The sequence below is a fragment of the Passer domesticus genome, chromosome 1 (assembly GCF_036417665.1).
Source record: "Passer domesticus isolate bPasDom1 chromosome 1, bPasDom1.hap1, whole genome shotgun sequence".
In the NCBI taxonomy this organism is placed as follows: domain Eukaryota; kingdom Metazoa; phylum Chordata; class Aves; order Passeriformes; family Passeridae; genus Passer; species Passer domesticus.
Genome location: NC_087474.1, coordinates 110,600,473 through 110,618,270, shown reverse-complemented (window position 1 = coordinate 110,618,270; position 17,798 = coordinate 110,600,473). Strand labels below are relative to the sequence as shown.

Genomic DNA, 17,798 nt, shown 5'->3' with positions numbered 1-17,798 from the left:
AGGTATTTATAACTGGATACATCAAATTACCAGTGTTGTTAAAACACATTGTAATCTGGTTATTTAGAAATGGCAATGGGAAATTAATGTTACCAGTGAAGAAACTCAAGAGTCAGTAGAGAAAATCAGATACCATAAAGACTGATACATTTAAAAACAAATCCACAGGTCAAACTAAAGGCTGTTGCACAGTGCAGTAGCATGTCTTTGTACCTAAAAATAATATTCTTGCTTATTAAGTAGGCAGAGAGAAATTCATTATATCCTTAACTTCTCATTTCTTTACATAAGAGTTAACATTTTGTAGATGACGTTGTAAGAGACTACACTGTTGTCACCTAGCAACTACAGAGTGTTTTTTAGAAAAGTTGCTGCTTGGTTTTTGACTAATAATAAAAATAGTAATTCCACACTTAACATTTGTGGACCTTACAGCACTTAGAAAGATGTATTTTTTTTAAGTATCCTTATCTGGAAACATGAAATCTGGGCTAGAAGGTGTGTTGGCAAAGATGACAATCAACAGAGATACAAATTTCATTCTGAAGATCTTACCCTGTTCTCCACATTCCAGCCTCTTCAAACAGTATTTTATATAGGTCCTTTCCAATTTTTTTTTCCTTATGAATTTTAAATTAGGAAAGGGAATAATCTTAAAAATCTGTATTTGCAATGATTATCTCCCCATCTCATTTGAAATATTGCAGTTATTTTCTAGTCTGAGGGTCAGAGTGAATTAGCCCTTGGCAAATATTTAATTTTTAATGGTAACCACTACAGTATTGAGGGAAAGCATGCAAAAGTATCACATTCATCCTAAGATGATCCTGCTACTGCATCACTTACCAGTTTTCATGTTGCATATAAAGCAGTTCTCTGTAATTAATTTTTCTTCAGAAAGTGTTTTTATCCTAATTATTGTAATATTTTCTAATAACAGAATAACAGTTGACATGCATACTGAAGTGTCTGCTGTAACAACAGCTGGCTTGAAGAGCATTTCATTTTTCAAGATGATCACAGTCTAGGTAGCCAGGGTTCTGTGTGATTTCAAGCTGAAGAAATGTTTTAAATTTTTTGAGAAATGTCCTGTACTCATTTTCAGTTCTCCATTGCCCTTGCCAAGCATTTGGTGGAGTGAAGCTGTTTGGGGGCCATATTTCTTCCTAACAGTCCACAGTTTTAAGAAACTTGTAAGGATGAATTAGAATGAATAGCCACAAAGATAATGTGTGGGCTGCTGTGCAGCAGCTTCCCTGGAGAGTGATATGTCAGAAAAGAGATTTTAAAAATTTCTGTGATGAAACGTGTATTTCTCACAAGTAAGGAAAGATCTTGACAGATCATCTGTTAGGAAATATCTACTCTGTTCTTTACTTGTGGGACAAATGAGATTTCTCCTTACAATACATTGTGGATTATCATTCTGTTGCAGTTTGTGTAATGGCAGCACACGGGGAATTTAGGAAATGACACTCCAGCTGTCTTTTACAATAACTGGGTTTTTTTATGCTTTTGCACTGTAATACCTCTTCCTTCAATTATCTTTGCTGTACTCTTCTCATTGTAATACCCAAAATGAATTAAAAAGAAAAATGGATATACATAAATTATGTCTTATTTTCCCCATGTGGTATGTTTTATTTCTTCACTAATTTATTGATAAAAACTCAAAAATAAGTGTCTGAAGTTCCTTTTCTGTAATATGCTTATAATAAAGAAAGTGAAGTCAGTAAGCAGTAGCTGGAAATGTAAATCTGTTTCCTGGTCTTTGCTGTTGTGTGAGGTTTGATATATATATGTGTATTCTAAAGAACAGAATTGTCTTTGTTGCAGATAAATTTTTAAAAGATGGTTTATCTGCAAGGCTCATTAAAGTTATCATTGTTTTCAGAAGTTCCAAACACTTGGGAGAAGTAGAACTCGTACATTGCGTCTGAGACACAGACGAGTTTCTGAAAGCACTACATTGCCTGGTGTATTTCTTCCCTGAATCCAGCACCATCTAAATCTTTCCCAGTTCCCTCCAGAGATTTACTTTATTCAATTGGTTTAAAGCAATTTTGTAAAAGTTCATTAGTGGGACAGAGTGAAGCAAGATGTCCCTTGGAGAATATTTGGGTCTTCTATATTTCAAGGTGTAGGCTCAGAAGCTGTGTCAGCAGGACTCTTTCTCTGTAACAGCACATGTGATGCTTACTGAATTAAACTCAAAACCACTTGCTGGGTAGTGTCTTATGGATCAATTCTGTGCATTACTCTCTAGGAGAAGGACTGTAAAAAAACTGGAATTTTCAGTAGTCTGCTTAGCTGCCTGAAATGTGAAATCCACATCAAATTTTAGATCAAATGAATTGTTCGTTTGTTGTGTCTTTAGAGCTTTGCTGCTGACCATTTCCATTTCATTGCCTTTAACCATGTTTAATTGTTCATCGACCAGCGTTGTCTGAGAGTCTGAACTTCACAAGAAATTGAGACACAGATCTTTGCCCACAGAGAGTCATTCCTTATGCAGTTTGGTCAAATTACTAGAAAAGTAATTTCCATCCAGCCTGAGTTGAGAGTGCTCTAGAGTGGGAGGGCCTGCTTGCTTTAGATGCCGTTGGCAAATCTATAATCGGATAACGATTGACGCCTTTTTGGCAAAGAGCCCCAAAGCTGTAAATCATCTTGGGATTCATAGGGTTACACTTCTCTATCCTGGTAACAATCAGTGTTTCTCAGAGCTGTACCCAATGATGCTATGTCATGAGTAAGGAGAAGTTTATTGGTATTAGTGGGTTTTAATAATTTCAGCTTCCAAACTGTTAAAAATTTTCAAAGGAAGTGTGGAAAGATGAACAAGAAACAAATTGAAGTCACTGACAAGGCTTACAGTTTTCTTGAGTTATTATTTATAAACATTTTAGAAGTAGTCCATGTATTCCCAGGAATTTCTAGATCATAAATTGGAAAGCAGCACTGTAGGAAACTTGTGAAAAGAACAGCCATTTTAGACACTGAATGACCTTGTGTTCTATTGACTTCAGCACGAGATCAAGGATTTGGTTTGACTTTTATGCTCTTTGTTATTGGAAATCACTGGATTCTAAAAACATCTTTTTTAAATTTGACAGCAAATGACAGTAATACTAGACAATTTTATGGGCATTTTCTGTTTTAAGCCACTCAGAATGTCTTGAGATCTTGCAAGAGATACAAACTTCGCAGTGTTTTCTCTATTTAGTGCGGTACAAAAGATTTAATCTACTGATCATTCTAGTAAAAAGGTGAAAACATGAGTTAGGACAGGTCATAATAATTATATCATTCCAGTTGTTTGCTTGGCAACAAGGTATTTTTTAACACAAGATTAATATTTCAATACAAAATTTTAAAATGTATCTGTATTATATGACTTATGGATACACTGCATAAATTAGGAGATTGTGCAAATGCTCTGTTACACCACAGAAGGCACAGGACATATAGGGCATAACAACTTGCTTGCTGCCTTTTTGGCAGCTTCTGTGTTTTATTAATGTAAAAATAAACTTTTAGCACCTTCAGCTTTCTCATTTACATGAGATTTAGTAGCTAAAAGACAGCAGTTTGGTGAATATGAGATTATGTCTTTTGCAAAATCACATTGATTTAATTTTCTGAGAAAATAATCATCATGGTGGTGTCATAAATTGTGCTTAAGAGAATAAAAGATATGTGCTAGTTGAATCCATGGTTTTTTAAATGCCTATATCTGTTTTGATCCATGAGGTCATCTGCCAGCAAGTAAATGAAACTTGGCATATGTCAAAAATAAAACATATCAGTGCAGTCTGTAATTTCTACACTTAAATACTGGAGCAGCTCCAACACTGATGATGAAACTCCTTCAGCTTCACGTGTGTGTATGAGAACTATACGGGGAATTTGGATAGCACAAGTGAAGGACTCTCAGTGTTGCAAGAAAGCAGATTTGGAAAGGTTTAATAGCACTTCACTTGCAAATAATTCTTCTTGCTATTACACAGATAATCTCATGTCAAATCTTAAGTAACATCTGGAGCTATGCATAAATACCATTTAAACAGGAAACTCGTGTTTTTGCTCAATAAATGAATAATTTAAATGACACTTTAACAACAATACCCACAAGTACTGTTTGCCTTTCTCTTTCATTTAGCCATAAGGTAACTGTTGCTGCATGCTTTTCTTAATGTCACTTTCTTTCCTTTTTTTAGAGTTTCTTTGAAGGACAGTCTGCACCATGGGATTCAGCTAAGAAAGATGAGAACAGAATGAAAAATAGATATGGGAATATCATTGCATGTGAGTGTTGACAACATAATTGTGCACTTTGTTAACTTCCCTTCAGATCTGGATAAGAATGACCAGCGGCCTTGTGCCTACATCATGCTTATATTCCTTTTCCCTAATTAAGAGAATAAAAATGAGGGGAAATGTTTATTTTTTTTATTTCTTGAGAGAACTGTCAGGTTTAATGTATTTTCTCAACTGCCCTTCTGTCTACGTTCCATCCTGTGATCAGCATTTGGCTGATGGAGAACAACACCTTTAACCAGTACTCAGCTCTAAAAGGTCCCAAACTGTTCCTGTCAGCTTTGCACAAGACTACCCACATCAATACCTTGGTATTAGGTTCTGGGTAGTTTAGGAGTAGACAGTACTGGTGCTTAAGTGTTCCACAGTAACAGAGACAGCTATCCTCGCTTATGCGAGACAGACTCAAAGGAAAAAAGACAACCCTTATGTTTTACTTAAAAATTCCAGGCTTAAAAAGCATTAAACACACTAACAATCAAGTAACTCGAGGAGATGATAACATGCTTTCGTGAGTGACCCCTAAATCTTGCATTATGAGAGTTCCAAAGCATTGTGACTAGAGATGTTGGACATGAATGTGGAGGCAGGAAAGTTATATTATTTACACACTGCTCTTGTTGCACTTCATGGTAGGTTCTCAGTGTGTATGTAGGAGATGATCCTTTCCCTGTTTTTTCACTTTAAAATCTAAATTTAACATGTGGAGTGTATGTGTTTTTAACAGCCAGCCAGATAACCATGAGCAGGTATAAGCAGAGAAATAAGCAGCTGTCACCTTGTTTTGTAAGCATGAAGATGAAGAGTGGTGTTTAAGGAGGGATCATTTAATGATACTGCTGAGTTCAGAAATCATGCAGAACCCAGCAGAGGAGAATAAGCCATGCTGGTTGTCTGAACATTTGGAGGTCCTGTGGAAGGAGTCTGTAGTGCATATTTGCACTAACTTCAGCACCTGTCCTCGGTGTTTGTCCAGGCACATACCTGCCTAGGTTTCCTCATCAGTGAACCACACGGACTTGACAGAGAGCAGGACAGGTCTTCCAGAGAGAGGGTTCTGAAAAAGAGCCCATCCATATGCTTCTGAATCTCCCCCTCAGGAGGTCCTCTCTGCAGTGCATGTGTAACAATCTGGAGAGGACAGCTCCCAGCTTAGTGACCTACAGTAAGTGATGTGAGTAGGGCCCAGCTGGGCTGAGACTGTCTGCAAAGAGAAAACGGCTTTGTAGCTTGCTGTAGAATGAGAACCCACAGGAAATGCAGATGGAGGCAGAGGCAAATGAAGCAAGAGATGATCTGCCACATGGTTTTGAGTGGACATGATAGTATTGCTGTATATTTTGGATGTACATTGTGTTATATACTGAAAAAGGAAATTAAATCTTCTAGAGAAATGTGATTATCATGATGGGCTGGCGCATATGCAAAAGCAGATAAGTTAACTAGATACGGTTTTGCTTGCTTCCCTCCAAGCAATATTTAATTTGTAACAAACCTCTTATTTTGTGAGGATGTAGCCATACGTTATATGTGTAACAGCTAATCATTTGAGTAAAAATATCAAAGTCAAAAATAAGAAATACAAAGCAGTTTAACACTTAACCTTGCTTTATGAATTTTTTTTTCCAGTTCAAGCCTATTACAGTAGATCTTCTCTTGTAATCAGGTTTAGTGTGTCACTCCCCTCTTTTAATGTCATGTTAGACATTGTCTTAAACTTCGACACCCTTTGGTTGAAGAAAGTTAGAAAACTGCTAGTGCTTTGTGTCTGAGGTAATCAAGTGATGAATAGCCAAGGGAGAACACATAAAAGATACTAGATACACAAATCAATGACAATTACAAGTGATACTGAAGGCTTTCTAAGAGGCAAAATATAGCTCCGGACATTTAAATCTCAATTTACTTGAAATGTCCTCAGTATTTAGCAGAGGGAGAGAGTTGGATGGAGTTTTTATCAATAACACTTCCTGTTTATGTGGCTGTGAAGACATGGACAACTCAAGTTAAAATTAAGATCTACTAGAATTAAAAGCAGTGTCTTAAAAGAGAAGCTGAAACTGCCCACAGTTTGTCGTTCACTTTGTCCTTTGTTATTGTTAAATACGTGCATGCAAATGGGGTAGTTAACTTTTTAATTATTTTATGTGTTTTTCTCCTGGATAAATAATTGCATTTCTCAGAGTCTGAGGGTACAATTTGAATTGTCTACTTTTGAAAATTTGTCCCAGATAATTGTATAAAGTATATGCTTCAGCTTAAAAGCATTTTTATAAATTGCTCTTTTATGCTATGTTCAAACACTTAAAAGCACAGTGGTTTAGATGCCACTAACTATGGGTACATGATTATAATGAAATGTATATTTTTTTCTGCATAGCATATTTTTTCTATGCATTTACCCTCTTTGTTTTAATTTTTCCCAAGATACTGCTGTTATGCTACTGCTTGTAGTCCTTATTGTTCTCGGAGGGAGCTAAAACGATAGCAACAAGCATCCAGCATTGCAGGAGCTTGTCAAAATTGTAATATGCTTTATTATGCTTAATGTTACCCAAATGATGTGCATTTAATTGGCTACAAGTGTGCCCTGCCCACTTTATGACAGTGGCTACAAAAAGCTGAATCATGATCATAGTCCAGTCACCCACAGAAAACATGTTCTTTCTTTACTGAGCAAAAAAACCTTCATGTTTTCTCATTGCAAACAATACCCAGCATGAACCTGCTAAATGAATCTTTCATCACCTAAGAAAAATCATGTTTCTTCCATAACTATGTGGGGTTAGGCATGGATTTTGGTAAAATTTATTCATTTTTTCCTCAGGAGAGATCTTGAGGGAATGGGAAGGGTTCTGTATTTATTTTTACCTTACTCAATATTGACTAAATGAGAAGAGAGTATTGATCCCAGCTTTTAAAAGCAGCTAAAGATTTTAGGTGAGACATTTATAAAAGGTTTGATTTGCAGAGAATCAGGAGTGCACGTCCCAAGAAAGGGTCATTGGCTGGGCATGCTAATCACCCAGGTGCTCAAGGGGCTTGTTAGAGATCACAGTCTGCATGTTGTAGGTAACATGAGGCCAGAGAGAATAAAATGCTTATATTTGTTATCTATTACCATATTCCACAAAGACAAATTTTTTCTAAGATAAATAATTTTAAAAGCTTAAGTGATCAGTGGAAAGTTAAATTAGATCTCCTAATGGAAGCGTATCAAAATAACAATGAGATGGAAAAGAGAGTATTTAAAAGCTGCATAAATTGTCAAGAGCAGCTGAAGTATAAAGGGAAAAATACCTTAAAATATAGACAGTTAATCTAGAGGCTACTTAAGAATCAACACACGTGTTGAAGAATATGGCGAGTGTACCTCTTAGTTTTAAATCTGTTTGACAGAAGCACAGCCCAGACACAGTAACATTTCTTTGTATTGACATAAGGATTTTTTTCAATTTAACAAGTGTTGCCATGCAGTAACGAGTTGAGTTCTCAAAGAAATACAAAAAAGGGAGTCACTCCAGTTCCACTGCAAATAAATGGGTATTGGACAGTCCATTACCTCCAGAATTCCCAGAAACTTAGCTGAGAATGCAGTACAAACAAAAATTCACATGAAAAGAAAAAAGGGAAAGAGATGATATGAGGATATATATGTGAAGTAACTTCTTTATTTTGCTTAATCCAAAGCAAGAGTTATTGCAAGAAAAGTAACAAAATAATGGAAATGTAAAGAAAAGATACTGCATATTACTCAATTGTATAAACCAGTCAAATAACAGAAAGTTACATTTTTAAGGTGTTTCTTAGAGGGAAATCTAAGCTTGTTTTGTCCAATATGGAACTTATTTCTAGGCAAGTGATCAGATAGGGGTTTCAGTTACCTAAATATAGACATGTGGTGACATTTCAGGTGGTCTGGGACATCTATGCAAGACCTACAAATGCAGCACAGTAAATATGAGAGACTTGTTATTCCATAGTGGCAGCTGAAAGCTAGGCAGTATATCCTGGTGGCTATAAAAAGTGCCATGAGATGTTTTGTGCTTAGGCAACTGAACCTTGCCCTCTGTAATTGAAGGAATGAAAAAGTGTTGATCTTTACTAGCCTGAGCTGTCCTGATGAGAATGCCTGCAAGGCAACAATTTGGGAAATCATGAAAATATAGATGAAAGTACTGAGTCCAGGCAAGCTTGACTTCTGAATCTGCTGACTTAAGCAGAAGCTGGATCAGGTCCCAAAACTGTAAAAGCAGCAGCCATGGCTGGAGCTTAGAAAGTTCCTTAGAATCTTGCTTAAGTAAGATGGATTTTTAGGATTAAGGTCCTGTGAGCTGAACCTCTGTTCTGAAGAAACTGATAAATAGCTTAATTAAGCATAGAATAGCAAAGCACTTGGATAAGCATAGCTTGGTAGAGTCAGACAAGCAGGGGTTATGTAATGGTAAGTCACAGCTCCATAGATTTTTGCTCTTGGAAAAGTGAATAAAGAGGCTGAAAAGGCTGACCTAGTTAACATAACTGATTCAAATATTCCAGCATGTTTGAAAACCTCATTCTTGAAGACTGTTGAATGAAATAATTCCAAGAAAATAGCAATGTAAGACTTGTGTGGAACCTGGAGATGGAATTTTAATTCATTCTGATTTACTCTGTTTGGGGTTGTAGCATGCCCTTTCTCTCTCCCAAGGGAATCCCAGGGAAATAAATGAGGCTCTGAGATCTCTGTTTCCTAAGACTTGGAGCATAAGAGGAAGAGGTAGAGAATTCACCTCAACCAGTTTCTCTCTTGACTAGTAATTCTAAAACAACATTATTTTAAGAAGCACTTGCCCTGTTCTTCCTCCACCATAATGTGGGCCGAAATTATGCTACTTATTATGAAGTTGGGTTTTTAAGCCACTTCATGTTCTTTCATTTTTTGCCGTCTTTTAGGAATTTTAAAGCTTCAGAACTAGCTGTTTAGAACACAGGTGGCAAGTTTTGGGTGTTTTAATGGTTATTTACATTTTCAACACAATAATGACCGTCATGAAGATCTAGCATCAGCTGCAAGTAATATTAGCTCAGCAGGCAGGCAGCAAAACAATAATACATATGTATCTAATTAGCAAGAGTACCTCATAAACTAGGCAGCAATAAAGTGGCTGCTTACCATCTCTCCATCCTTGAGATGCTACCCTCAAATTGTTTTGTCTACAACTTGTGCAGCATTCTGAAAAAGCCATTATTCGTGGCTGCTTTTGAACTAAGAGAGTTAAGAGTGGCTTACAAAGCCTCTGAGAAGAAGGAGCCCTGCCAGCCTAGAGATATTCTTGTGCAGAGTAGAAACTAGCCTTTAGCAGTGTTGCTATATCATAGAGAAGATGAGGCAGCTGTCATGAGATGAATTCATGCCGTGATGTTTCGGATTGGAATTTAGAAAGTAAAGTTGGAAATGTTTTCACAGTCCTGGATAGATACAGATGACTACAGTGGGGCAAAATTCAGTGACAAAGCCATTGTCTTACTGCTTGGGTTTTGCAATTACTGTGTTTTGCTTTCTCTCTTACTGAAAAGATAATGAGTTTCCTTCAAAAACTCTAAGGTTGCAGTATGTGTTGAATGATTTCAGCTCCTTCTGAGTACTGGCAGAAGCATTTCCAAATGAATAAACCTTTGACAACTTAATGTTATTTTATTAACAAAAGCAGGGGGTCAAGGCAAATGGATTTCACATTACAAGATTTAAGAAATTCAAACTGAAAACCAGAGGGGATGTGGAAAACCTGTGAATGACTGAAATGATAATTAAATGTAGGTGCAGTTTTCATGTCCAACAAAATAAGCATGAACTTGCAATTGCTAAGGTTTTAGTTTGACTATAAAGGAATATTTTGATTATGCCTGTGTTACTGAATATGTCTTTAATTACTTTTTTTCTCCTGTCCATTGTTCCCTTTTCAGATGATCATTCTCGAGTGAGATTGCAGCCCATTGAAGGAGAAACAAGTTCCGATTACATCAATGGGAATTATATCGATGTGCGTATCCTGATGTAGTCAACAAACCCAATGTTGTGTTCAGTCAAAGAGGGAACTCTTATCATTCTCACATTATTCACAATTTGTAATAGATACCACAGCTAATAACAGCTGCTAACATTGTTCAGCACTGGAGAGTGCTGTCTTTGGAAGCTAGGTGTGCACTAAAGGAAGAGAAGAGCCTCAAAGGTTTGTCAATCAGTGAATGAAATGAGTCATTTCCTCCAACTGGCACCAGACTGAAACCTTGCCAGGAACACTGTATGGCTACTTTGCCTGCTGGTGATTATATGGGCTAGCAAAATGTTATTTTCACTTTGTGTCAACAGCTTGGCATCATTCCACGTTTAAAAGAAAGCTGTTTGCATATTAATGTGACAAAACTCTGTAATGCCTAATGCAGAGATTTGCAGTCTCTTGTCATCTCTGCACTTTTAAGTCGCCTTCAAAGTATATTCTGCAGCTGTTAACCAGTATTTCTAATGCAAGCAAGACATTTCATTAAATATGTAGGCTGTTTAATTATTGAAAGTGGCTTCTTTGTTCATTCTGCATCATGTTAACTTAATGTTTTACATTAAAATAAATTCTTTAAGAGACAAGGTGTTTTTGGCTGAAAGAATTAGCTCCAAAGTAGAATTGAAAATCATTAAAGAGCCAATATTATTTATCTAAAGCCACAAGTCTATGGATAGCAAAGTTAGTAATTTTACTGTTTACATAGAGTGCTAGATATTAGGCTAAGTAAAACAATTGCTGTTTCATAGGAAACTGTGCCTGCTAAAGATTTCTTGTTCAGCAGTTACATCTTTGAAAAATGGTGTCAGATTTTGCAGTTCTAATTTAATTACTAGTATGAAACAGGAATGTAATAGATATTTTTTTCTCAGAATATGGAGAAACTAGAGCTACACAAGAAAAGTAGGTACTTCAGTTGTAACAATATGAAGTCTGAGGGAACTTTCTGAAGATATCTCGTTACTGATGTTTATAAGCAAATTCAAGAATCATTAGACTAAGCTCAGATTTCTGCTCAATCCCTTGCTGTTTGAAAGAATAGCACAATCACCAAGCAGTGAAGGCACATATGGAAATCTATTTAGTTAGATGCCACACTAATCTCTGAAGGGAGTAATCTGTCATGAAAGGAAAGAGACAGTTCACACTGGGGCCTGAGATTTGAATTCACTTTCACATATTCTCCAGCATTCAGGATTGTTCTTTATTTAGGCTAGTAGTAAGTTCTTGTGTCAGATTTGGATCTTACTCTAAAATATTATGAGATATGAGAAATAAAGATTTGAATTGTACAGTTTCATATAAAATGCGGATAGATATCTATCTGCATAAAAACTTTTTTTTTTTTTTTTTTTTTTTTTTTTTTTTTTTTTTTTTTTTTTTGCTTATGGAGTACAAAAGGATGGAGAGAATGTGGCCCTTTCTAGCCTCAGCAGATGGCTTCATTGCAAAGCTTGCAGGACTACAGGCATCCTCCAAAGACAGCTCTGCCACAAAACACAGCATGTTTGTTTATCATCTTGCTCATTGGGTTTCTGTTGGAAACACTGTTTTTTCTACTACAGAAGCAGCTTTAATTTTGCTCTTGCATGCAGTTATTACTGGAGTTGTCATGCTGTCAGTGCAACACGTTAACAAGGGAATGGCACCATCATAGGCACAATGGTTATGATGTATTTCTTCCCATGCTTTTTTTTCACTGGGAAATGGAAGTGTTTGATCCCAGGCACTAAGGATTAGGTAACACATAGCAGGGAAAAAAACCCACTCTATAGCTCTCTGAACACTTCTCAGTTCACAGACTTCCAAATTTTGCTTCAGTGTCATGTAAAGAAATCAATTCTGTAACTCATGTTATTCTTTCTGTAATATTCAAATTATCTTCAGTTGTTTTGATTCTTTCCCACTTGTATCACTGCATTTCCCCTTGCTCTTTCAAAAAGAAATTGCAATGGCATGTGTGCTACAGCCTTGAATTCTTCCTGCTGATAACTGACAATACATCATAACCATTATGCAAATATTAACACTCCTACAACTGGATTGATCAGCACACTGGTACATGATCTAAACATTTGGTGACACTCCCATCACATCAGAAATTCAAATACTATAAAAATGCTATCATTAAATTTTGGCAACCTCTTCCATGTTGCAAAGAATGCATAGAGTATTGGTCTCTATTGCTTGGCCAACTTGTGATTAAGCTGCTCTTGTCATCAGAGTTGTATTATGTTCTTCTTGAAAAAGTATGTTAATACCAAATGATTTAATCAAAGAACTTATCCTTTTACTGTTGGGAAATAAAATATAAACAAACCACCATGGTCAGAGTGAACCTTCCCCAGGCTGAATTTTAATCTGACATTTTTTAACTGTTAAAAAAGGGATAGGCTTTGCAGTCAACAGCAATAGGTGAAGGTATATCTCAGACTCTATGAGCACCTGATGCCATTAACTGCAAGGGCTAGAGAGGATTTCATACTGTTCATTTTCAGCAGAGCCAACAAGGGACTAAAAGAACATATTACTTCTGGCCCCTAATGTACAAGGCTGCAACTTAAGTATTTTGCAGAAAACACATTTGCTTTTGTTTCCCTTCTCACTTGCTCTTCCCCAACTGAAAAGAACTTTAGCATCTAATACATTATTTGTACTGTTGTTTGTTATTTGACATTTACTGAATACTATCCTAAATGAAGTTCCACTCATAGGAACATAGCCAAGGTGCAAATTGCTGATTTTTTTTCCTTTTAATTTGTTCTAGGGTTATCATAGACCAAATCACTACATTGCTACACAAGGTAAGTTTATCACCCTTTCCTTCCAGTTATGTGAGGCTAAGAGGTTTTGGTACTTGGATTGCAGTTCATTCTCTCTAATATGAATTGAATTCTTGCCACAGTAAATATCCAAGGTAGAGTTGGCTCAATCACTTAGGTAGAAGTGAGGAAACTGAATTATTACTGAATTTTCAGGTATTTCAAGTGAGCAGTCCTTTATCTTTGTTTTAAAACAGTAAAAAAGCTAAATTATTTTTCAAAGAAGATACTCAGCATTACGTTACTCATGAAAAAAGAAATGAGTCATGGTAGAAATGTTTTGTACCTCTTCAGAGAGACAACAGTGTCGTGAAAATGTATGTTCTCTTAACTGTTCAATGATAACTAGGCTCCAGGTCCTTAAAATACAAAACTCTTCAGCTAGCAACTTTTGTTAGAGGAGCAAAAGACATCTAAACACTGGCAGGAGGATTCATCACAGGGTTCTACAGAGACAGTTTTACAGGCCATCATTTAAATGGTTGCTCGAGAAAAAGAGCCTATTCTTCTATCAACACACAAATTAATTTTCAATTTGTACTTGTCTTCAAAGACATAATTTTTGCATTCTGATGCAGCCCTTATTTATTTTTTTGGTCAAGTTCAGAGCTGGAACAAATGGGAAGAATGAGTCTTCTGTGACTACTTAGTCATAATATTGAACAATATGCCAATCTCCTGCCTGTGCTTCAGTAGCGTGTGTGAAAATTTGATTGCTCCTCCACTGATTGGAGGGAATCTTTTGTAATAGGTAGTGTGTGACAGAGCTTCCTGCATCTGCTCATGGATCTGAGAAAGCTGAGATCCACCCACAGATGTTATTTCAACCTTGTAAGGGACCCAGCTGGAGTACTGAGTATAATGTGCTCAAAATAATCTTAACATGTGTTAGATTTAGAGCTCACATACTTTTTTAATGTTTTTTTATCAAAGTAAATAAAATGTTGACCATGTTAAATAAGGCATCTTGCTGTGATTTAAGTTGTTTATTAAGTTTCCCAGAGTCTGCTTCCTCCAGTCCCCACTTAAACCAGTGGGAGGTTTCATATCTATACCTTGCTGTACCTCAGGTCTCCACAGTCTCAAATGTGGTGCTACTTCATGTCAGATGACAGTGGAGCGGGGCACAGATAATATTTCCAGTGACACTTCACTAGTGTCAACATTACACTTCTAGACCAGTTTAGGACTTGTGATCTTAGAATATGAGCCATGTAAATGTGCTTCATCTTCCCCTTCTGCTGCCCACCCACCATTTTCCTTAGTCCACAGTCTCTATAGACAAGCCACGGTCATGGTTTCAGCCAGATAGGAACACAGGAACAAAAATGCAGCATTTGATTTATTAATTTTGGACTTTCACACCCTCCTCTTCAAGGAAGGAACAGTTTGTTCAATTTAACATTTACCTAACTATGTCATTGTTCCTCAATTTTAATTGAAACCTAAAATAAAAAGATAAACAGTTGGCCTTTAACTTGTAGTTTGCAATAAGTTTTCATCAGGAAGTTAACCAGATCTCCCAGATATCTTTCTCATAGGTCCCCACCTAAAGTTTAAATATTGTTTTATCACAATGTTTATTGTAATTTATCATCATTTTTATCACAATCATCATAATACTTGAATAGCAAAATACCAAGCTAGAAGTTTTGTACTTTCAGGTCTTAAAACCAGGTGTGTAATTATGTATGAATAGTGTGCTGAAGGTCTGTTTACCAGATCCACCAGCAAGTCCCAACAGTTTCTTTGCCATATTTTCTCCTCATATGGTGTCAAGAAGTACCTAGTCAAGAAAGAGAATAAGAGGAGTAGAAACTAATGTTCTTCCAAGATGCAAAGGCTATGTGACTGTTGCAGCTGTCAATTTTGGGGGTGGGTAACATCAATGTCTTCTGTGTCGGTGCAGCTAAGTGTACATGGGGCTGCCTAACCCCTTCCTCCCATGGTGTAATGAGTAAGAAACAGATTCTCTGAAGAATGCAAAATTAATCTAAAAATAAGCATGCAATTTACAGCAAGCTCAAAATTATCTGGCTGTGATGTTTTTTGTGGTTTACATCTTTAACATCTTACTTTTAAGGTCAGTTGGAAAGCAGGTTTGTACCTCTAGTTAGTAGGAATGAAGAACACTGATCTCATAAGTTTGTGTGTTCTGTCTGGTTCTGTCTGTGGCCTGATGAAGAATAATGAGAAAGTTTATTTTCCCTCCTCTGTCTCAGCTTTCCCATCATCACAACAGGGTTAAAAATACTCTCCTGCTCTTCATGGTTCTCTGACACATCCTGACAGATGCAGTTGTTTAAAAACTAGTTAGTGTTACCCTCCAGTATCCCAGCTTCCTGACAAGGCATACTTCCAGTAAGATGTAGTCTCTGTGTTTTGCAAAGGTGATAAAGTAACTGGGAATAATCTCCAGAACCCTTTAGGACTCAACATTAACTATGAAAGAAACCTATTTCTTTCACATGTCAGACTATGCCTCCGTATTTTCCAAGGAAATGGTCACAGCACCGAGCTTGCCAGAGTTCAGGGAGCATTTTGGCAACACTCTCAGGCACATGGTGGGATTTTTGGGCTGATGTATGCAGGACCGGGAGTTGGACTTGATAATCCTTGTAGATCCCAGGATACTTCATGATTCTATTCTAGGTCAGCCTTAGTAACAATCATGTCATGTGCCACAGCTTGCACTGTGGCCAGCAATGTTCATGCTCTGTTTTACAACACACTGTCATCAGGTATGTAAGAACACATCAGTGCAGCACAGCAGTTAAGCTGCATGTTTAATTCCCTTGATATCTACTTTTCATCAATCTTTAAATAACTTTTCTCATCCTCCCTTTTCTCCTCCACAGCAGCTTTCACAGGTGCACAAGCCTATTGTTCTTTGAAGGAAAATATCATTATGTGAGTCAGTTTTAAATCTCTGAGGAGTTAGAATGATTGATATTTAATTTTCCTATGTTCTTAAGCTGCATTCAACATATCAAGTGTTAATGAGCAAATATAATTGTTTGAAGTGAAGAAGTGGCAAATTTAATCAGTTTGTAATAGACTACCAATCTGCTTTTAACAGAGCTGGGAGTTGCCTAATCACCTGTTTATTGAAGTGTTACTGTCTTCCATACTAACCAGAGTCTGACGTGCAGCCTGGTAGCTTTCCACCTTGGCATTCATAGCATCATGTTGCTACCTTCAATTAAGGGAGGAAACATTTTTTTAAAAAAAAATTCTTAATGGAGGCTTTCTCAACTAAATATCAAAAATTATTTTACTTCAGCTTTTAAGAGTAATATATTCAGAGTGTGCAATTTCAATTACTAAATTAATATCAATTTTCTTTTATGTGATAAGTATAATGTGAGTGGTAGACTAAATTTACAGCTAATAAAGACTTTTGGTGATCTGCTGTAATTGGCATCAACAGATGGGATCTGCACCTGAGTCACCATGATTAAAAAGAATCCCTCGTCAAAAGCCAGCATATTGGGTCATGCAGAACCAGCAGGCTGATGCAATTTAAAACTCATTATTTTGCTTTATATATCCCTTGTTCCCATAGATATAATTCTTCTTTTTATAGGAGAATATCGAGCTCTTGTATGATCTGTTCAATTTACTGGCAGCTAAGAGTTATTTTTTTGCAGGAGTTAGGTAATCAATGAATTTTAACCTGGTCCTTCCGTGAGAGCTTTAGGTTGAATGTCTGTACAGTGCTTATTCTCACACACAGTGCTGGATTTTCTGACTATTGTATGACTTCTGATCCAGCGTGTCCCACCTTGATTACTGAGCAGGAAAAAAATAATTGGGTTTGTACTTACTTGTTCTGTGTCTCCTGAAGCTCAGGTAGTTTACTGAGCTGTGTTGTAGCTTCTTTTAGTGAGTCTCTGTCAAGGATTTTGGATGCTTCCTCCTCCACAGCACCAGCAGCTGTAAATGATGAGTGACAAATGAATGTTAGCACAGTTCTACAGTGTCACTCATGGCCATTTCCACCAGGGCAGGTTTTCAAGCAGGTCAGTCGTGTGAAACAGCAGGTATCTCACATGCAAGCTGCATGTCTTCATATATAAAGTGTGTTCTTTTGTGCATCTCAGACTTTTGAATGCTCCCCACAGTTCAGATTGTCTCTGCTTGCTGCAGCATGCAGAGCAGCTGGATCTGAGATGTTTTGTGGAAATACTTCAGAGCATATCTTAATGACTGTAAAAAGTTACTCTTGAAAATAAAACCATTTTAGATACAATGTTGCAGTGTAGCCTTTCAGCCTCTTTTTTTCCTCTGTATCCAGTTGTAAAGCAGATGCAAAATTGCTTTCTGTATTGCTTATTATGGAGACAGACATCAAGCCAAGTTTCAGTCAGGAGGACATTTTAGGTATAAGTTAAAAACTTTTGAAAATAAATATTTACAAGGAAAATGTTTACAGTCTTCACTACCAACAGCATAATGTTGCCTCTCTAATAACCCCTTTCATATTCCTTCTCTTTTCTGCAAAATACTTGTCTTTCTTCCACACACAACTCTGTATACTGTGTGAACATTTTAATAAGGGTTTTCAGAAACAAAACCACATTTTCTTTCAAACTGAAACTTCCCTTTTAGGCAT

General features: G+C 36.7%; 1 protein-coding gene across 12 annotated transcripts in view; it reads left to right on the top strand.

Moving 5' to 3' along the window:
- The window catches only part of PTPRM (protein tyrosine phosphatase receptor type M), a 441,163-nt gene that overhangs the window by 375,509 nt on the left and 47,856 nt on the right, over window positions 1-17,798 (top strand). For all 12 annotated transcript variants that reach the window (XM_064433927.1, XM_064433947.1, XM_064433884.1 and 9 more), the window contains 3 exons: window positions 4,221-4,308; window positions 10,267-10,343; window positions 13,129-13,165. In XM_064433927.1, the coding sequence (XP_064289997.1) occupies window positions 4,221-4,308; window positions 10,267-10,343; window positions 13,129-13,165 (202 nt within the window). The remainder of the gene's footprint in view (window positions 1-4,220; window positions 4,309-10,266; window positions 10,344-13,128; window positions 13,166-17,798) is intronic.